This window comes from Protopterus annectens, chromosome 1.part0 (assembly GCF_019279795.1).
Source record: "Protopterus annectens isolate FY-2018-M chromosome 1.part0, PAN1.0, whole genome shotgun sequence".
NCBI classification, from domain to species: domain Eukaryota; kingdom Metazoa; phylum Chordata; order Ceratodontiformes; family Protopteridae; genus Protopterus; species Protopterus annectens.
In genome coordinates, this window is record NC_056725.1 from 156,554,202 (window position 1) to 156,577,058 (window position 22,857).

A 22,857-nucleotide genomic window follows, 5' to 3' on the forward strand; every position below is an offset into this window, starting at 1 on the left:
AGCACCATTTCCTTCAGATCCACAGCCCACTGTGGCTCCAACAGCAGTGATAACCATCTCTAGTTCACCAGTACCTTCCACCTCTTGCTCAGATCCCAGATCTTTGGATCCGACTGCTAGGAGTCGAGCAGCAGAATGCTTCTCTAATTTTGCCATCTTAGTTTGACATTCCCAGGAAACATTCCAGACCTGCATCCGTGGCATCATCCAGATCCGATAGGAGCTTGACTGAGGAAGATATGGACAGGATGATGTGAAGATTTCTCAAGGCTCAGATCCAGATGGGGTCCTACCAACTCCATCTCCTCTCGGATCCATGAGTGCACCTGACCATCCAATACTGTCTCCTCCTCTGATTAGACCTGTAGTCTTGGAGTCTCAGGATCCAAGATCCCTGAGAGAGTCAGCATTGAATCCAAGGATGCAACCTTCCTCTACTCTAGTGGCTTCCCTGACCAGCTGTGCTCCAGCACTATAAGATCGCGGTGGGTTTCAGATCCAAGAGGTTTGTGCTGGATCCGAGGAGTTGGGCTCTGCTCCTACTTTGTCAGATCCATCCCTTCCCCTTGGTGCCTTGGCTTTTGACAGCTTGGGTCCAATTCTCTCCGGAGGGCTAGGATCCAAGGATGGCCCCATACTCTCATCCTTGGCTCCAAGGAAGGGAGGACAGGTATCCCTGGATCCATCAACCTTCCAGGTAGTAGAAAGGGCATTCTCTCTGCATAGAGAGTTGTGCTCTCATATCTCGGGTCCTACCTCTCTCCCGCATTGGATCTGAGCTTTGAGCTCATCATTCCTGCTCCTCGGAGTTAGCCAGCTGTAGAAAGCCTCCACACTTACTCCCCAGTGAGATTCCAGCCTTCTTCCGACAGCTCTCCCGAACACCCCCCACAGAAGAGGTACCGCAGAAGAAAATGTGCAAGAGTAGGCACATAAATTAGAAAAAAGATTAGTTCATACAAAATTCAAAGCTTTCTCAATTTGAGATTAAAACACAAACTTGGCTGAAAGGGATAAACAGATAACAAAGTATGCATATGGGAGGATACTTCTCATGCTTTACTCTTGACATGGTTTGTGTTTCTCTTTCATCAGACTTGTCTTCTACAAGTACAAAGTATCTAATTTCCTTTTAAGGTTAAATAATTACAATAAACATTTCCCATCTCTTCACTAAGGTCTTATGAGCTCCAACAAAGTCAAACTGTTCTTAGCTAAATAGTAAAGATATATGAAACTGTTGCAATAATTTAAGGTAGTGTAGTATATTAAAATAAGCATTAATAGACATACAAATAACATATCCATTTCAGTTCCTCCATCTGATGCTATAAAGCATCACAATCCAAGATTATTCTGAAGCATGTCATTGTCAAATATATAAGCCCTGGGATGCTTTTGTTTGGTGATAATAACCACTGCATGTGCACTTTTTCTAATAAAGTAGTTAAAGTAGTTCACTAACAAATTCTTAATAGCAGAGTATACAAGAGCTATGAGAAGCACAATTATGATAAAAGTAATTATACTTTGCATTATGCTTGTGCCAACATTTCTAAATATGTTATCCAACCACCCAAACAAGGTCCAACCAGACTCAGCTTTAGTCATATTAATGGCCACTTGTTCCATAAAGTCAACCACTTTTTCTTGTTCATCATGAAAGTCTGAAACAAACATACAGCACCATTTTCTGATCAGATGGCAGACTCCACCCTACAAAGCCAGTATGTAATCAAGAGCTATTCACTTTTGCAGAGCTGTGGCTTGAAGTTCAGTAATTTTTCTATTTGCCATGCGAATGTGCTCTGATGGCATATTAGCCATTTCAGCTAATATAAACGGCGGCTTATTTACTTCATGCATAGTTCACAATAGACCGTACTGCAGAGAAAAGAAAGCTACAGCTTGTTCAGCAGGATGTATAACTGTCTTATTTCGTAAACTACCAGCAGGTATAGAAAAAGAATAAAAAATATCTAGTGTCATCTGTCCCACATAACAACCAGACCAGTTTCTGGATAACCAGGTGTAGGCACGGTCTCCATAGATGAAATAATAATTGTCCAGTATTCCCATGTCTTTCCCCCAGTCATGCGTCTTCAATCCAAGCTCCATCAGTAAGGCCTCATTACACGTATCATTGCAGCTGCTGTAACCTACTTGCACAGTTCCTTTTCTAACATAACAAGTATCACCTTGTGGTGATGCTGCCAGTTGGTAATATATTTTCATAGTCCAGTTTGTAACATTATGCCAGGTTTGAGTTTCCACAGCAATTTGTTTTTCTAGATAAGAATGTTGCACAGCAACAGGTAACATTGGAATCCCCCCTTTGGCATTGTGGGGAACAGATCCACAAATCCAGCAGCTGGAAACATTAAGTCATTGATATATTAGTGCAGCATTTAAAGAATCAGGTTTTCTGTCATGTCGATCAGAAGTAGCAGTAGGAGGAGACTCGGTGATGTCACCAAAAGGGGTGTGGTGCCATTTTCTGTATATTTGGGAGAAGTCGAGCAGGTTTTCTTGTAATGTGAAATGTAGACCCATTTCGGTATTCTGGCATACTTTACTGCAATTTGGGCAGTTAGGAGAAGGAGATGAGGTCCCTTCCACCATGATTCCAAAGAAGATTTGCATTGGATTACATGTAAGTACATCTAATCACCCGGTCGTAGAACATGACAAGGGACAGTGGCTGAGAGCATCTTTTATGACAAGTCTGCAAAGTAGAAATCAGTTTTGAGCAATAACCCAAGAACATTTCATCAGTAAATACCAGTTCACAGTTCCTGACTGGTGGGGGAGGTGGCATTCTCATAGTATGGCCATAAGAATTTCATGCGGGCGTAGTTTGAGTAGCATTTACAGTTCCTCGCATACTCATTAAAGCCAAAAACAAAGCATGTGACCATTTCCATCCTATCTCACTACAAATTTTGCTCATTCTGATTTTGAAAAAAACACCAGTCAAAACGAGTAATAATAGTAAAGAAACACCAAATGCAGCTTCAGCACAATATAATATAATATTGCACACTTTATTCTGGTACCTCGAATTATTGGAGTAAGTTCATTACCACAAACTGCTCCCTTTTATACACAAAACACAGGTTTCACCTTCTCTAATTAAACAATTATTCAGCCAGCAAGCGTTTATATTGAATAAACATTCCCATACATTATTACTTAAAAAATACTATGTCTTTTTACACATTTTCACGACAATAAATTTTCATTACAATAAATTTTCTTAATACAAAATACTAATATTTTCTTACAAAGTTATATTACTGAGGTCATTCCCCTAGGGTAAAGTGTCCTGTAATTAATAATCATTCTGCATTCCAACATATTAAGCTTTTCTTAGAAATGGCCTTCCCCATCCAAAAAGGGGCAGGATAATACACTAAAAAACAGTGTGTCCCCCGATACCTCATGTGCAGACAAAAAATGATTAGCTACAGGGCTATCCTCACTTTGTCTTCTAATGTCCCCCAAGTGTTCCATAATTTGGACTGTCACTTTCCTTTTTGTTTGTCCAATGTACCATTTAACTTTCTGACATCCACACCCAATTATATACACAACCCCTAAAGATCTACAACTAAAAAACTCCCTGGCTTTGTAAATCTTCCCATTAATTTTCCATCCATTTAAGTTTTTAACCCTGTGGCATACTGAACAGTTGCCACAAATATATGTACCTACTATATCTCCTTGTTTAGCTTCCATTCCATCACTATTCAGCAATTCTTTCAGATTGTTATATCTACCATAGGAGAATGTGATGTGTTTGGGAAATCAATGTCCTGTCAGCAAATCATCACATACCATGCACCATTATTCTCTAACTATTTTTTCTAAAAACTTGATGAAAACTTAGTCACAAAGAATAATCTATCCTCCCCATTATATTGTCTCGTATCCCCATGGTATTCACCTTGTATAGTTCTTTTTGATCTCTTGTTTTCTCTCAAAACCATATTCCTAGCTTCCAACAAAATGGGTTCAGAATACCCACGTACAGCCAACCTATTCTGAACCTCATTCAGATATCTCGCCTTTAAATTCACATCCAGTGTATTGTTGTAAGTTCTCCTGAACTCCCCATAAGGTAGAGATCTGATTAGATTGGGTGGATACATGCTATCTGCATTCAAAAAATTATTGACAGAGGTAGATTTTCTATAGGGTTTAAAATGAATCCTATAGTCATTACCTACATACAATTCCACATCCAAAAATGCTATATTATCTGAACTAAGATTGTATGTGAATTTCAGACCATGAGCAGTATGATTAATGTGCTTCATAAAGTCCAAAAATTTGCTTTGTTCACCTTTACACAAACAAATTAAATCATCAATAAATCTTTTATACAAAATCACATTATTCACAAAGTACTCATTACAATACATGAACTGCCTCTTAAATTTCCCCATGTAAATAACAGCATAAGTTGGGACATAAGAAGCCCCCATTGCTGCCCCTCATTTTTGCAAGAAAAAATTATTTTCCCATACAAAATAATTATGGGTTAGACAGAATTCTAATAAGGGTAATAGATACCGTGTTTCTTTACTAATTCTGATTTTGAGTCTGGTTAGACCTTTCAACAAGACCAGAAGACTGTGGATGGTGGCGACAATTTAACTGCAAAATAATTTTAAACACTTTAAACAGCTTTTTTATAATTTCAGCAGTTAAATGAGCATCTCTGTATGAATTAATAGTATGAGGTACCCAAAATCATGGAATAATTTCCCTTAGCAATTTCTATACTACTGTTTCAGCATCACATTTAGCACATTTTATTTTATTTATTTTTATTTAACATTTGTTTGCTGTGAAAGTCTGACTGGGACATAGGCCATTTTCAGCGGAGTTCTGAGAAGAAATGCTCCAGACAGATGTTTTGAAATGTGGGAGGAAACTGGAGCACCCAGAAGAAACCCACATGAACGCAGGGAGGACATGCAGATTCTGCACAGAAGGCACACCAGCTGAGAATCGAACTGGAGAACCTCTTGTGAGGCGACAAAGCTAACCGCAGCACCACTGTGCTGCACAATGGATGGATAAGCTTCCACCCATGCAGAAAAGACACATATAATTACCAATTCATAAGCGAATGTAGCACATTGTGACATTTGAATAAAGTCCAGTTGAATGTGTGCAGAGGTTCCCCAAGATGGGGGTAATACATAAGACTTGGTCTTCACAGGTGGTGCAGTATTGTGTGACAAACAGATTTCACAATTATTAACATAATGACTGACTAGAGACTGAGAAAGAGCAGCAAACCATTCGGGCTGAATAAGATCAAGAAGTCCATGCTTACCAAATTGATTCGGAAAGTGGTATGCCCTTACCAACCAAGGTAGTACAGCTAAAGGTGCTACTATCCTGCCATCAAGATGTACCCATAATAGATTATTTTATCTTTTACATCCAGCAGTGACCCGCCTGTTTTTCTCACCCTCTGAAACTTCATTCTGCAGTGGAATCAAATCATTAAAATTACAAGGATTGTCAGCTTTTGCAGATGTTTCTTATATAACCAAAACAAAATTTTTAGTGGCATTCAACCCAGCAGCCTGCTTGGCTGCATAGCAGTGTCTTCTTTTATATGAGCTTGCACTTTAACTATTGCTAAAGCCTTTGGTAACAACAAAGCGTCTAATAAGTCCTTTAAAACATTTCATTTTTTTATCTCAGTACCTGCTGATGTTAAAAATCCTCTCTCTCCACAATTCCCCAAAGTCATGGACTACCCCATACCATAACGAGTGTCAGTATAAATGTTTGCAGTTTTATTTTTAGTTAATTTACAGGCTTTTGTTAATGCACTGAATTCAGCAGCTTGTGCAGAAGTAAACTTTCAAAATCTTTCCTGACACAATATGGTATTTTCAGTACCTATTTCTATGCCTGCTGCTAGAGTTCCATTTCTGTCTCTTTCACATGATCCATCCATGAACAGTTCCATTCCTGATTTGTACATTGGAGTATCTGTCAAATCAATCTCTCAAATCAAGTCTAGGAGAAAGCACATGGTTACAATTATGCAGTTCACCATCTCCTGTCATGGACAGGAGAAGTGCTGGGTTCAATACCTGGCATCACCCAGTAGTGATTGAAGGGTTTGAAGTAAGCAGCAGCTCATAATTTGTCAGCCTAGCAGCTGAGAGATGCTGCGTTTTAGATTTTAGTAACAGTGCAGATACCGCACGGGAAACTGCAATGGTAAGTTTGTGTCCTAGGACCAATTCTGCAGATTTTTCTACCATCAGTGCAGCTTCTGCTACTGCCTGCAGGCAGACCAGTAATCTTCTAGCCACTGGATCTAACAATGAAATGTAATATGCAATAGGTCTAAGTGCATCACCATGTTTTTGAACTAGCCCCCTGCTGCATACCCCCCTTTTCATGACAAAACACAGTAAAAGGTTTCTTATAATCTGGAAGTCCTAAGACAGGGGTTGTAGCAAGGGCTTGTTTTAAGAAAGTAAAAGCATTTTCTTCCTTTTCTTTCCATGGCAACAGCTTTGGTGTGTCTTGTTTAAGCATGTCAGTCAAAGGTCAAGCAATTTCTGCATAATTTGGGATCCACTGCCTGTAGTATCCAACCAAATCTAGAAAAGCTCATAATTGTTTCTGAGTAACCGAATGAGCTAATTTTATAATAATTTCAACACATGGAGTCAGAAGATGCCTCCATCCATGTGAGATTGTGTCCTAAGTACTTTACTTTAGGTGACCATAACTAAGTTTTTTCTTTTAATACTTTGTGCCCGTTTCTTGCTAATTGAATCAGTAAATGTATGGTGTCCTGCTGACAATGTGTTAGTGTGTCTGAAGCCATAAGTAAATCATCTACATATTTCACCAGTACAGATTTGCATGGAAACTGGATTTCTTCTAGGTCTTGCTTTAAAATGTTTGAAAAGGTTGAAGGACTGTCAACAATCCTTGTGGCAGTCGTTGCCACACATACTGAATTCCTCCATATATAAAGGCAACTAAATGCTGGCTATCTGGATGAATACAAATAGAAAAGAAAGCCAAAAGTAAGTGTACTACAGAAAAGTAAGCAGCCCACAATAGTATGCAACGTATTATAGTTGCTGGATTTGGCGCCACAGAATATGAAGGGATAACAACCTGATATACTGCTCTTAAGTCCTGCACAATCCTATATGTATCTCTGCCTGGATTTTTTACTGAAAGAATGTGAGTATTACAGCAACTGAATGTTTTTCCTATAATTTCCTGCTGGAGCAGCGATTGAATCACTGGTTTGATTCCCTGTTCTGCCTCAGGTTTTAAAGGATCCTGTGCTGTATGAGGAAATGGCTTTGTAGGATCTACACCTATTTTCACAGGTATAGCAGATTTTAATAGACCTACCTCATTAGAATGTTTTGCCCACTAAATGTCAGGAACCGGCTGTAGTAGTTGGTCATCTGCACTCAAACATTACTTTTCTGTCTTTTCTTTTGTAATACTGAGTGCAGTAATCACTTCTTCAGATTCAGTAGGTACATCTAAATAAACACCATCTGCAGTACAAAAAACAGTCCATTCTAATTTGCAAAGCAGATTTGTGCCCATTAAATTTGCTTTAGCTTTGGTACTTATTAAAAAGGCATACTGATTTTCATACGGTCCTAAAGAAATCGGAGTTGGCTTAGATACAGGAAAAAACAGTAGGAGTGTTAGTAACATCCACTGCTTAGACCTTTTCAGAAGACACTGGATTTTGATCTTGATCACTTATTTTCAACAAAAAGCGAGTTGCACTAGTGTTAATTAGAAATGGAGCATCTTTTTGTCCTACTTTCAACTTAACAGAAGGTCCTTCTTGATCTACTTGCATTATACATTCCCCCTTCTACAAGTACATTAGTGGTAAATCACATTTATTGCCACTCTGGGGGTGGGGGTGGTAGAGCAATATTGAAAGAATTTTCACTTTAAAGTTCAAAATCCAGCTCAGAAAAAAGTCACCACCAATACCAAAACGTAGATTTATTTAGCACTTTCGTCAACGTTTATATCAAATGACTTCTTCAGAATATAAAAACACTTAGCACACATCATATAAGTACAGTGTTACAGAAATCACATGACATACTCAACCAATAAAAATTGTCATAAACAAAAATATTAATTAAATATCAATTAAACAATGGTTAGATACAAAACCATTCCCCTGATCACCCTAACACCTTTTAAGTCAGCCAATAAGTCACTAATAATTTTTTTTTTGCCATAAAACATGAAACCTGCATATCTAAAAAATTGAAATGCAATCATATGTTGTAAGACAAAAGAATTAATAAACTGCCTATACTAATAGAATCATTCAGACCCGGGGAACTGATGCATTAAGTCTAATCTGCCAACAAAGTATTTTGAACACTAATTTAAAGTCCTCCCATAGTCCACCCCTCACTTCTATTTTAACCCCTTCCAGTACTACAAATTTAAATTTATGTGTAGGATTTTTTTGTATGTGCTTATATAAGGCATTGTTTGTGTTAAAGTTTCTAACATCTCTAACGTGCTCATAGACTCTCTCTTTTAGCTTTCTCTTAGTCTTCCTTATATAAAATCCTTTGCATGTTGTGCACAGGGCAGCGTATACCACCCCTTTGGAATCGCATGAAAATCTACCATTGAGTTTAATGCTCAAGTGTTATTGATCATTACTTTATCTGTGTTTGACACATACTTACATTGAGTGCAGTCCCCCACACTTTTTTGTACCCCTCAAAGTAGTGTTCACTTCATAATTCTCATTCCTTTCCATCAGATTTTTTATAGTTGTCTCTTTTTTTAAAAACTACATTAGGTTTTAATCCTAGTTTATCCAGGACATTTTCTTGGCCCTGTAGGATATGCCAATTTTTATTCAGAATATCAAAGGTTTTAGCATGATCAATGGTAAATCTTGTAATGAAGGAACATTGAAGGTCACTAGAGTTCCTATGGGAATTTATACCATGACCACTCTCATCTCTGTGTGTATACCTAATAAAGGTGTAATATTCCCATTCTGTCTTCTTAGTTTAATTTCCAAAAATATTTGTTATATAAAATCTGAGGGGTAATCTCTTGCCTTAAACATCTATGAGAGTACTGCACTGTGCCTGAAAGTCGCTCTCCTTACTAACCATACGTACAAGCCTAATAAATTGGCCTTCACCAACCCTTTCTTTTCATGTTGTGGATGACTACTTTGAAAATGTAGCGAGTTATTCCAATAAGTGGGTTTTCTGTACAAATTACTCATAAAACGTCTACTAAGGGAATACTTACTGATTTCTACATCTAAGAAATTAATCTTAGTTTCATTATAGGAGTGTGTAACTGTCAAAAAATCTGTAGTCCTGTTTATATATGTCAAAAAAATAATCTAATTCTTCCCTATTTCCACACCAAAGAAAAAACAAATCATCAATATAATGGAAATAAAATTTCCAACAGTGTGTGAAATTAGATGTGAATAGAAATTTTCATTCCCACATTACCATAATATTTGCAAAAATGGGAGCACAAATAGCCCCCGTTGCTACTCCTGTCTTTTGCAAAATCTTCAAAGAAGATGAAATTGTTCTGTAAAATAGTTTCCATTAAGTTAACCAAAAACCCATTTGTACATTACTAAATTGCTTAGATTCAATAGATTCAAACAAAAACTATTCAAACCACTCTATACTTAGTTTGTGAGGTATAACATTAAACAGATTTGTCACGTCTACTGTTAAAAAATGAATCAAATCATCACTTTCTAAGTTGTTCAGTTTCTCCAAGAAGTGCCAAGAGTTGACACGTGTGCTCTTCACTTTTTAAGACATCTTTAAGCACAGTATCAATATATTTTCCCATAGTATGAATTTTATAACCCTTTGCACTCACTATGGTTCTCATTGGGGGGGTTAGCTATGTTTTTATGTATTTTCGGGATGCCGAAAAAACTCTGCACCCTGGGGTACTTGGTACTCAAAAAATCATATGTCTCTTTGATGATTTCCACTTGATCAATCATGTCCTTAAGCATGAAATCAATCTTCCAATAGGAGATGTTTACTGAGTTAATAGACACCTCTTGATAAACATTTTCATCAAATAATAAAATGTTCATTCTATCAGCATAATCTTGTTTAGTCATTACCACTACCCCACCCCCTCCATGTCAGGTTTCATCACCCGTAAACTTTTATCTTTACATAATTTAAACAATAGAGTTCTCTCAGAATCAGTCAAGTTATGAGAAGAATCGTATACATTCCCTTTTAACGTGGCTCTAAAATCAAATTCACACATCCTTTCAAAGTCAAAACAATTAACCAATGGCGAATTAAATATACTTTTTCTTTAAAGCACATACACTTTCACATGAGTCTTTGTTGTCAAAAATCATCTTAAAATTCAACTTCCGTACATATAATTTCAAATATAAAACAAGATCAGTAATTTTAGAAAGTTCATCTACAACAAAGTTGAAACCTTTGCTGAACAAGTTAGCTGCATTAATATCTAACATAGTGGATGAAAAGTTATAGAGCATAAAATCACCTTTGGTGTTAGATATACATACAGGAAAATCTGCATGACATTCCGTTTGCACTAAGTCCAAACTGTCCTAAAAAAAAAAAAAAAAAATCATCAAAAAGTCCATTTAGTTCATCCTCTGGCATTGCCTTCTCATATCCTGGTATTAGTACTGACATTGTGTATTCATGTCTATCTGGTTCTGTCCCTGTGTATAACGGCCATGTGTTATTAAACACAATCAAATTAACATCGGCTGTTTTGTGAATTAACATTAAGGGCAGAAAAGAGAAGAAATTCAACAGGGGCATTAAGACTTACACCTCTGGAACCACCTACCCCAGACCACCATCCAGTGGGGTATCTACCTCAGGAGGTTTGAACAACAATAATGAGGATGCCACTACAACTGAGGGAAATGACGTCATCGACAATCAAGCCCCTTTAAGGAGGGATTTCCCTCTGTGGTCAGAGAGAATACATAACCGACAACAACAGGGCCGTTATACACAGGGCCAGAACCAGAGAGACATGAATATACAATTACCAGGATACAGGAAGGAAATGCCAGAGATTGAACTAAATGGACTTTTTGATGTTTTTTTTTTTTTTTTTTTTTGAGAGGACAGTTTGGAATTAGTGCAAATGGACCATCATGCAGATTTTCCTGTATGTATATCTTAACACCAAAGGTGATTTTACGCTATATAACTTTTCATCCACTATGTTAGATATTAATGCAGCTAACTTGTTCAGCAAAGGTTTCAACTTTGTTGTAGACGACTTTCTAAAATTACTGATCTTGTTTTAGATTTGAAATTATATGTACGGAAGTTGAATTTTAAGATGATTTTTGACAACACATACTCATGTGAAAGTGTATGTGCTTTAAAGAAAAAAAGTATATTTAATCTGCCATTGGTTAATTGTTTGACTTTGAAAGGATGTGTGAATTTGATTTTAGAGCCATATTAAAAGGGAATGTATGCATTTCTTCACATAACTGATTCTGAGAGGGTGGGGTAGTGGTAATGACTAAACAAGATTATGCTGATAGAATGAACATTGTATTATTTGATGGAAATGTTTATCAAGAGGTGTCTATTAACTCAGTAAACATCTCCTATATGAAGATTGATTTCATGCTTAAGGACATGATTGTTCAAGGGGAACTCACCGAAAAGACATTTGATTTTTTGAGCACCAAGTACCCCAGGGTGCAGAGTTTTTTCGGCATTCCGAAAATACATAAAAAACATAGGTGTCCCCCCAATGAAGACCCATAGTGAGTGCAAAGGGTTCTAAAATTCATACTATGGGAAAATATATTGATACTGTGCTTAAAGATGTCTTAAAAAGTAAAGAGTGCTTATGTGTCGACTCTTGGCACTTCTTGGAGAAATTGAACAACTTAGAAAGTGATGATTTGATTTCTTTTTTAACAGTAGATGTGATAAACTTGTTTAATGTTATACCTCACAAACTAGGTATAGAGTGGTTTGAAGAGTTTTTGTTTGAATCTAAGCAGTTTAGTAATGTACAAGTGGAGGTTTTGGTTACCTTAATGGAAACTATTTTACAGAACAATTTCGTCTTCTTTGAAGGGCAGACTTTTTTTGTAAAAGACCGGAGTAGCAATGGGGGTCATTTGTGTCCCCAGTTTTACAAATATCATTATAGTGATGTGGTTAAGAACATTTCTGTTCACATCTAATTTCTCACACTGTTGGAAATTTTATTTCCATTATATTGATGATTTGTTTTTTCTTTGGTGCGGAAATAGGGAAGAATTGGATGAATTTTTGATAAATATAAACAGGACTACAGATTTTTTTGAGATTTACACACTCCTATAATGAAACTAAGTTTAATTTCTTAGATGTAGAGATCAGTAAGGATTCCCTTAGTAGAAGATTTGTGAGTAATTTGTTCAGAAAACCCACTTATTGTAACAGCTTGCATCATTTTCAAAGTAGTCATCCACAACATGTAAAGAAAGGGGTTGGTGAAGGGCCAATTTATTAGGCTTGCACGTATGGTTAGTAAGGAGAGTAACTTTCAGGCACAGTGCAGTACCCTCATCGATAAGTTTAAGGCAAGAGATTACCCCTCAGATTTTATAGAAAAAAAAATTTTTGGAAATTAAACTAAGAAGAGAGAATGGGAATCAGAGATGAAAGTGGTCATGGTATAAAATCCCATAGGAACTCTCGTGACCTTCAATGTTCCTTCATTACAAGATTTACCATTGATCATGCTAAAATTTTTGATATTCTGAATAAAAATTGGTATATCCTACAGGGCCAAGAAAATGTCCTGGATAAACTAGAATTAAAATCTAATGTAGTTTTAAAAAAGAGACAACTATAAAAAATCTGATGGGAAGGAATGAGAATTATGAAGTGAACACTACTTTAAGGGGTACAAGAAAGTGTGGGGGATTGCACTCAATGTAAGTATGTGTCAAACACAGATAAAGTAACGATTAGTAACACTTGAGCATTAAACTCAATGGCAGATTTTCATCCGATTCCAAAGGGGTGGTATAAGCTGCCCTGTGCACAACATGCAAAGGATTTTATATAGGGAAGATTAAGAGAAAGCTAAAAGAGAGAGTCTATGAGCACGTTAGAGATGTTAGAAACTTTAACGCAAACAATGCCTTATATAAGCACATACAAAAATAATATTGCACATGAATTTAAATTTGTAGTATTGGAACGGGTTAAAATAGAAGTGAGGGATGGACCATGGGAGGACTTATTAGAGTTCAAAGAACTTTGTTGGCAGATTAGGCTTAATGCATCAGTTCCCAGGGTCTGAATGATTCTATTAGTATAGGCAGTTTATTAAGGCTTTGGTCTTACAACATATGATTGCATTTCAATTTTTTAGATACACAGGTTTCATGTTTTTTGGCAAAAAAACCTTTATTAGTGATTTATTGGCTGACGTAAAAGGTGTTAGGATGATCAGGGGAATGGTTTTATTTCTAACTATTGTTTAATTGATATTTAATTATTTTTGTTTGACAATTTTATTGGTTGAGTATTTCATGTGATTTATGTAACTCTGTACTTATATGATGTGTGCTAAAGTGTTTTTATATTCTGAAAAAGTCATTTGATATAAACATTGACAAAAGCACTAAATAAATCTATGTTTTGGTATTGGTGGTGACTATTTCTTCTGAGCCGGATTTTGAACTGTTATAGAATTTTGATTTTTGCCATTTGCCATTGCGAATTTGGGCATTTTCTTTTCCAGTGTCCCATTTGTCCACAGTTGTGACAACTCCCCCCTCCCCAAGCTTGACTTTGTTAAACATTTATTGCTGTTCCTCTACCCTGTGTACCTTGCCTACCTCTGCTCCTGCCTCTACCTCTTCTTTCAAAACTTTGTTTTTGCAATTGCATGCGTTTATCTTCAGCATCTTTTCTCTTTTCAGCTACTTGGTCCATGTAGTGCTCTGCACATTTTATTAACTTATCTATTTCCTCCTCCTGCAAGTCAACCTGATTCATGTCTGCGCATTATGTAAAGGTCCATGTACAAAAGCAGAATTAAAAGCTGCTTTAGCACTTTCCATTGGATCTGCAATACCAGAATGTGCAGTAAAGACTTCCCTAAGTCTACTAAAATAATCAACTGGTGTTTCTCTCTTGTTTTGCCTACATGCAATGATTTTAACCCAGTTTGATTTAATAGGATAGACTATCAGAATTTCTAATAAGAGCTTTTCTGTAACTTCTGCTAACGGACTTTTCCCTTCAGCAATTGAATAATTTAGGTCCACTGCTGGAGCAAAGCCAGCTTTGTCTTTTAATTTATCATATATATCAGGTGGGACTACAGCTTTAACAGCTGTCTTAAATAGTATAGGTTCATATATTTAAATAATGATGCTTAATTCATCCTTAAATTTTTGTGGGTCCTGCTTAATTTTAGAAAAAGTTTTAAGTATAGAATGTAAATTAGTAAGTGTCCAAGGTCTATGGAATAATGCTATAGTGCCATCCAGATATGGTACTTCTCAGAGGGGATATAGAGAATTATCCATGTGCTCTTCCTGCCTTTCAACCCATCTTGTCCTTTGGTGAGTAAAATGCACCTTTTTACCTGAATATTCTACCTCATTGTGGTGTGATAGTCCCATTGTGCCGTCTGACTGAGAGGATGAAGTGGTGGGATAGAAAGTGCTAGAACGTTCAGGTTGAGGTGAAGCTGATGTTGTGTCTGCAGGTTCAGGAGTGACATGTATAGATGCACTTCTCTGTGGGGTAACCGACTGACCTCTGTCTTGTTGGGATGAGTGGAGGATCTGGTCATTTCTAAGGTGTGGGAAGAAGGGAAGCCGTTACCTTCCCCTGAAGACCCCACCCCCCGCCTGCAGCATGCTCATTTGAAGTGGCTGGATACAAAGGAGCAGTTGGAATGGTGTTACATGTTTTAACTGTATTATTTTTTCACTTGTTGTTACAGTTTGTCTTTTGTATCTTCTAACCCCTTTACAGTGGATTCTTTGAGTCATTTACGTTTCAATTTACCAGTCATTATAGCTATTCCACTGATCAGTTTTAATTTTATTACCTTTTTGTTCTAACTTGGTTCATAAATGTAGTATTTTAGTTTTATCAAAAGTGCCATTGTCGGGAAAACATAAATCTAAGTTTGGTTTAGTTAGCTTGTGCCAATATACTATATACTGACAAAAGTTTGGCTCATATGTATGCTAAATATAATGGGCTGGAGAACCAACAAATGGTTCAGTAATCTTACTGCGTGACTTAACCATAATATGGAATGTAGTGCACTTTGTTGTTAGTTAACCCCTTCTCTCTTTTTTCCCCCCGATACCACAACATATCCTTTTCAGTGGGAAAATTGAAATGCATTAATAAATGAAGTATATACCTTGCAGCGCTGTAATGTAAGAAAAATGGGTAGATGTAATTTGTAGATTAATGTATTTGCTGACCATTTTCTTTTACTACACTATCATATTTCACTATGTGATGTGATGAAGTTTTAATAAAAATCCACTACTCCTTTTGCTGGTAGACAACAGGTGCTGAAAATATGTTCATTTGCATCATGGTACAGCTACAGCTGTTTTACATTTTGACAGCCTTACATGTTGAAAGGAAATAAACACTTCATACAGATGTCCTGCTTTCTGTAATTTTTAGCCTATTCAGAGGGAATGGTCATTAAAATTTGTTTTTCATTTGCAGGGCTCTTCCACCTTTACTTGACTCAGATGAGGTAACATTTCTCATGTTTGCTTTTCTTTTATATTATCCCTCAAGTAATTATAAATATGTAATTGCATTTTTTTCTTTCCATAGGAAATAATGACAACAAAATTTGAAATGTCAAAAATGGAGTAGGAACTGTGGGTTCTGCCTGATCCCACTTTTACTTTTAAGGACCTTAATATCGTGAATATGAAGATGGAGAGAAATGTTAAAAAGGGGAAAGGCAATTGTTACTTCCTTGTATAAATTTGTAAACAGCTGAAAATTATTTTATTATCACACTTTTGTATTTATATAGTTCATGGAATTCTCATATTTTGTTTTACTCTTGCCTTGAATCTACTGTGTAACCCTCCCTACTAGAAATTCTAAGGATTTTCATTCCTTTCACTGAATTTGTCACTTTTTTCCTTGGAGTCAGAAGGTGATTGGTTCCGCAGTTTCAAGACAGTATAGTTACAGTTTACGTTTTATATTTTATTTATTTTGAAGAGCTTTACATGCTTTACAAAGTTAATAGAAGTCTCACTTTTATGGGTTTACCAAAGTTTCTCATGCACAGCTGGTTTAACCGTGTTCTTCACCTGCATTTGCTAACTCAGAACACAGGCAGGATAAAGAAAATCCTGAAGTTATTGTTCATTGTGGATTAATATTTTATTGATACGGCTGTATTCATGTCTGTACACTTCAAAGGACTTTTTTGCCTTTGTTTCAAAAATATATAAAATCACTGAATACTCACCCTCCGGAAGGGTCTGAGTGATAATATAGATTGAAAATGGAAAATGCAGTCCTTTTCTTCCCAAGGTCAGAGGCCAGTGTTGCATGTGTATATATATATAAACATATATTTGTAAAGCAGTGTTACTGTGATTAGTAGGGTGGCCAAGCATCCCAGCTCCTTGAAATTTGTATAAAGTAATTTCTACTCGAGTGTGAACAATTTTTATGACAGTAGCTTACACATATACTTTTTATCACAATGTCTTTAAATAGGACACTGATCAGTGGCATGCGGTGACAGAGATGCACACTTGGATAGCCACTGTTGGTATGTTCAATGCAAGAATAGTACACACAAACTGATTTTCTGGGTTTTGCAGTAGCTTTTTCTGTTTTCCAGTGGGAAAAAAAACAGTTTTAGAAGGAAGATTTGCTAAGACTACGTTATTTCTTCCGAGTTACTCATACTGTTGCTTAACACTCATTAAATATCTTTAAATTGCCACTGAATGCACTTTTCACAAGCATTGTCAGTGATTTGACTGGTAGTTGACTTGCTTCTTTGCAAGGAAAATTGTATGTTGTTTTTTGCACTAAACATTACAACCCAGAATTAATACTAATATGCCTACAGTATTAAAGTGTCCTTCAGATTAAATGATATGCTGTCTTTTCTCTCATTTATGTTTCATTGTCCATATGTATGTAAAACATGCTTGTAATTATTGGGAAAAAGAGAGTAGGGCATGCTGAATTGTCTTATCAGGATGTTGCCTAGCACATTTGCATCAACAGTGCATATCTGATTCAACTATAAGTATGCAAGTTGCAGACTATTGTAACACTGTCAATATTCTTTGCATTCTTTATGATGGGATCTTAAATGCAGTAGAGTAATTTGAATACCTCACATTTCATATTACATTGTTAATTACAAAAGCATAGTCATAAATATTAAATGAATATTTTGGTACTGTTTTTAACTTTTATGTGTATAAATGAGAGTATTTCATTTCATTGGTTACTAAGCAGTTTCTTTATATTGTGCTTTTATTTTCTTGAACTACCCACTACAAAACCTGAGCAGAAGTTTGGTTTTCTGTTTTAAGTATAAAGGACTTGCTTTCGTTTTGGAGACATCTTTTGCAGCACATTTCTAGATGTAGTTATTCTTAAATGTGCACCCGCACACACACACCCAGACACATTATTACATGTGTATCAGCAATGTCTGAGTATAGAGACTATTGGAGGTGGCATTCTGAGTACTGTACAAAGCTGTATGTACCATACTGAATAATCAGCTATATGGCCAGAAACTTAAAAGGAATCTTTTCAGAATAGTAATCTACTGAATAGTATTCAAATGCAGTTATAATAATTTATTTGTAGTTATGTTGGGTACAAATAAAATATTCCCTTGTAATAATTTTCATTTCTTCTGTGACATAATTCATATATAATAACTTGAGTGCTGTAGATGGGATCCCTCCTGCTTTCTGACACACATGAATAAAAGCAATAGTCAACAGAGCTAGAATGCAGGCAAAGTCATAGGCTAAAAAGCTGGTCATGATGTTTAATTTCATGCAGTAACTCACAGGCTAACTTCAAGTAACCAAATTGTTAATGTTGGACTAAAAAAGAAAGATATGACATAATCCCTGCCCTTAAAAAGCAATGAGAAGGAGTAACACAGACTGTGCTAGAGGGGAGATGTGCATCCACTAATCACATTTGGTAAATGGAAGGATAAGCTGAGTAGCATTTTGGTATTTTACTTATATCCTCCCCATATATAACAAAAAAAATCTAGTTTTTCAACCTTTTTCCTTGGGCCTTAAACCCTCACTGGATTTGACACTTTGCCTTAAGCCCTCACTCTGTCTTTTGTGATATATATTCAGTAGCATTGCTGGTATTGTACCTATGTGGTACATCTCCATTACCATTGTTGTTATTTTTCCTTTCTATTACCTTTCTTCACTTTTATCTGTTGTTAATACCATTGTTGGTAATCTCTTGTACTTAAAAGGATGTTGGAAAAACCTACTGGTTTCAAAAAGTGCTCCACTTGAAGGCATAAGATACCAAATTCTGATAGTCATTGTTTGTGTGTACTGTTTAGGTCCAGGGCATCTTGAAGTTTCTTGTGACATTTGTGCTGGTTTTATTAAAAGGCCCTTAGTTGAAAGAAAGGCTAAATTAATACTGAAAGGTCTAGTTCCATCCTCTGATTTTTTGGACTCTGAAGCACCATTTTCCTGTAAGAAATCCTCAGGGGATATAGCAAAGAGACCTAAGGTATTAAGGAAGTGTTCCTCTGACAGCTTTTCTCAGTCAAATGCTTCAGGCTCAGCTCCTCCTGAGAAGATATCTAACCTATCAGCTCTGACCCCTTCCAAGAGCTTGACTCCAACAAAAACAAAATTGAAAACTTCAGGTCCATCTTCTTGTCCAGCTCTGACCAGATCCAAATGTAAGTCACCAGTATTTTCTCCTGAACCTATGTCTTTGAGGCTTCATTCACCCTTCCTGCAAGACACACCTAGAAGAGCTTCCCATCCACCATTTACTTTTTCTTCTCTCAGGTCATCCAGGAACCTATCAGAAATGGATGTGACAGGATGATGAGAAAATGTCTCAGAACCCAGATTCAGTTGGCTGTTTTACTGTCTGTGTCTGCCATCGGACCCACGAGCCTTTCCACTACTCAACGCGAGACTTTAGCTCCTAATCTGATCCGTCCAGTGGTTTTGGAGTTTTTGGACCTGAGATTTCCAAGTGTGTCTGTGTCAGATCTGATGATTTGCCTTTCTTCTACTATGACACTTTCTCTTACCCAGACAAGTCTGGCTTTGCCAGATTCAGAAGGATCTCAGTGCTGTAGCATTGTTACCCATTCCAGTGAGATGGGATTGACTCTGATGGTTTCAGAACCATCCCTTCCTCTCGGAGCTTTGGCGCTATACACCTTTGCTCTGACCTCTGCATCCTCAACAGAGCTGTGGGGGGATTTGGTTCCGACCCTCACAGGCTTCTTCGGATCTGCTGAGTGAGGTCCCCCATGGGGTCAGCTTTCAAAGTAATGGAGACAGCTTTCTCATCTTCAATGGAAAAGACACCCTTACCCCACCCCGAGGACCACCATGCACTCAACTGTGTACTGTGGAAGCTGGGTCTCTTCATCCTGCCCCATCAGGACAACTAGTCAGTTCAAGCCTCAAAACTGTCATCATTCAGAATACTGCTGGCACTTCCAAGTCCTCTCTGGCACCTCCCACTGAAGAGCCCTCTCTGAAGCAGATGTGCAAGAGGAGGCATTTAGACTGTCCACAAGAATTATTAACCAAAGACACTGACTTCAGTGAAGAGGAAGGGTCCTTCAGATCACCTCTTGAGGATATTTCATTCAGATAGATTCTTGAACGTATGAAATAGAAAGGAGGATGGTCTTCTGACCCCTCCCCCACCAAAGAGGAGTCAGTGCTTCTAGAGGCTTTCAAGACCAAGCTCAGCTATGACTTGTGTAGTCCCTCCAGTGGATAAGATGGTAGACCTGATCTCACACTGGGCTTGGAAGGATCTGGATGACACAGAGCCTTTCTCTAAACGCCCAGAAAAGTATCTTATTGCACCTAAAGATAGGGCTCATTGGCGCAAGGTCCCCCTGTGGATTCTGTGCTGGTTGTAGCATTCACCAGAAAAGAACTAGCGGAACAGAGTTATTCTGTCCATCCCCCTAATAAAGGAGTCTAGGACATTGGACAGGTATGGGAAGTGTGTCTGTGCATTAGTAACCCTTGCCTTCAGGTTTATGAATTATTTGGCACATATTACCAGATTTGAGAGGGAATTAATCAAACAGTTCTCTAGTACCCTCTCAGGGTACATTTCTGCGGAGGATAAGAAAACAGTTTCTTCGCAGCTGGCCACCCTCCAATCCTTATCCAATGCTTTCATGAGACTTATATCTCACACCTCAGAGGGGACCATTCAAAGCAGCAGGTCCAGGCTTAACTGTTAGAATGTGTTTTGTAATTTTGTGGAACTTTTCAAGTCTTCATTCTTGATAGTTCCACTTTGTTTTGTCCTAAGGTGAAAGAGACTGTCTCCAGGGATGAGCAAGATAGGAATACCCTTTCTGCTGTGGTAATCCATTTTTCTACTCCTCAAAGAACCTTTCCCAAAAACAGAGAGGGGGTAGAACCTTGTGGTTCAGAAAATCACAAAGTTCTTCCCAAGACTCCTATGGAGAAAGATACCCTACTGGCAGGGGGGGGGACTCCAAGAAAGATGCCGTCCTCGTGGTAGAAGTGGCCCACAACATCAGGGCTTCAGAGGTTTATTCTTAGATAAGCCATTGCAGTGTCCGTAAAGGATTATTCAATTGCTGCTCACCGGAGGCAGTCGGCGGCACTTATTTCTGCACCCACAGTCCTGGATTGCAATTACCAAACATTCCAAGGTACAAAATATCCTATCCAGAGGCTGTTATATCCTATTTTACTTTTTTCCCCCAAAATTCAACAGAAAATCCCTGACATTCCACCCAGTCAGAAGAAAGCTACAGAAATAAAAAAGCTGCTTAAAAGGAGTCATCCAATCAGTCCCGCCAAACCAGCAATGGTCAGGAACTTATTCGAGATTCTTTTTGGTGCTAAAAAAGACTGGGGACCTAAGACTAATTTTGGATCTGTAAACAAAAAACTGAAAGGAGGCCGTAAATAGCAATAACTTAAAAGAAAGAAAATGGTCTAGGCACACTGGAAACGGCTCACAAATAATTTATTGTAAAAAAAACTCCTCACGCAAGCACTTTCACCCTGGCACAATGCAGGGCTTTTTCAAGTGAATGAAACAACTACAAAATTATCCATTTAAATACCCGTATTACCCCTAAAAGGCACCAAATTGTTTTAAAGGCATATACCCTCCCCATAGTTAAAACATCAACAGAAGCAACGATATACATTTCCTTATAAAATACAACTTCTGTGGACCAAATAAGTTAAAATATTACACGTTTTCTCCTCTAATTGAAATGAAATAAAGAGTAAAAAATATTAATAAGATGTTGATGAACAAAAATAATAAAAAACCTATTCAACAATGTTAGTGAACATATGATTACAGTTTCCTTGCTTTTTTAACTAGATAAGGATTAATAGAGATGTGGTCATTTAGACCTGGGGGGTTAGTTGCATTCAGCTTTATTTGCCAATAGATCTCCCTACAGCATAGCCAGTTTTCCCAATCACCTCCTAGGGTCCATAAAAACCTTCTAAAATTCCAAAAGGAAACCCATTGTGTTTAGGTTCCACATGGAGGTACCTGTAAAGGACATTATTCAAACTTTTTCTCCTGATATTGTAGATGTGTTCATATATACATTTACTCAGTGTTCTTTCAGATTTCCCAATGAAAAAACTAGAACAGCCTCTACATAGGGCCAGGCAAACTATACCCTAGTCATAGAGTTACCCTTCCTAAAGTTTACAACGCTTTTCATATCATTGTTCAACATTACTTGTTCCTTATCAATGATGTACTTACAATAACCACATCTTCCACCCTGGAGGTAAAGTGGTCAGTAAGACATCAGCCAGTGTTGACTCCCATTTGCATCACAACTGTTTACAGACGATACATAGCACGATGGATTCATGCAGAGGAAGTTTCCAAGGTCCACCCCTTCATACTTTCTTACCCTAAAGCCACATTGACTACAAATGCCTCCAAACTTGGGGATGGGGGGGCATTATTTGGAAGGACAGTCCAAGGCACGTTGTCTCAGATGGAGGGCAACCTTTACATCAGTGTTGTAAAAATTAGGGCAGTCCTATATGCCTTGCAGGCTTTCAAGATGTTTTCCCTCTAGGGATGGTTAGAGTTCAGACAGACAACACATCAAGTAGTCTGGTACATCAACAAATAAGGGGGAAACAGATCTTACCCATTTTGCAGGGTGGCAAAAAATATGTGGCAGTAATTGATCTATTCTGACCACTTTCTCTTGGCAATGCAAATTCTGGGGAAAACCATTGTGCTAGTAGACAAACTGAGCAGATCCATTTTAATCCTTCATGAGTCGTCTCTCAACCAGTCAGTGGCGGACATGATCTTTCACCAGTGAAATCAACCTTACTGCAATCTTTTAGTCTCTCCCCTCAATACCAATTGCAACAGGTACTTTGCCCTGATCCCTCTGGAGGGGAGTCACCAAGACACAATGTAGTTCATGATGGGCCCTACAGTCTACCATAAGCCTTTCCTCCCACTCCTCTCATCTCCAGGATTATTCAGA

At 37.4% G+C, this 22,857-nt stretch overlaps 1 protein-coding gene across 2 annotated transcripts in view; it reads left to right on the forward strand.

The window, feature by feature from the left end:
- Positions 1-17,211, forward strand: part of LOC122787514 (transmembrane protein 87A-like) — a 1,268,634-nt gene extending 1,251,423 nt beyond the window's left edge. For both annotated transcript variants that reach the window (XM_044054310.1, XM_044054387.1), the window contains exons 21-22: positions 15,801-15,831; positions 15,915-17,211. In XM_044054310.1, the coding sequence (XP_043910245.1) occupies positions 15,801-15,831; positions 15,915-15,956 (73 nt within the window). In that variant the 3' untranslated portion in view covers positions 15,957-17,211. The remainder of the gene's footprint in view (positions 1-15,800; positions 15,832-15,914) is intronic.
- The last annotated feature ends 5,646 nt before the right edge of the window (positions 17,212-22,857 follow it).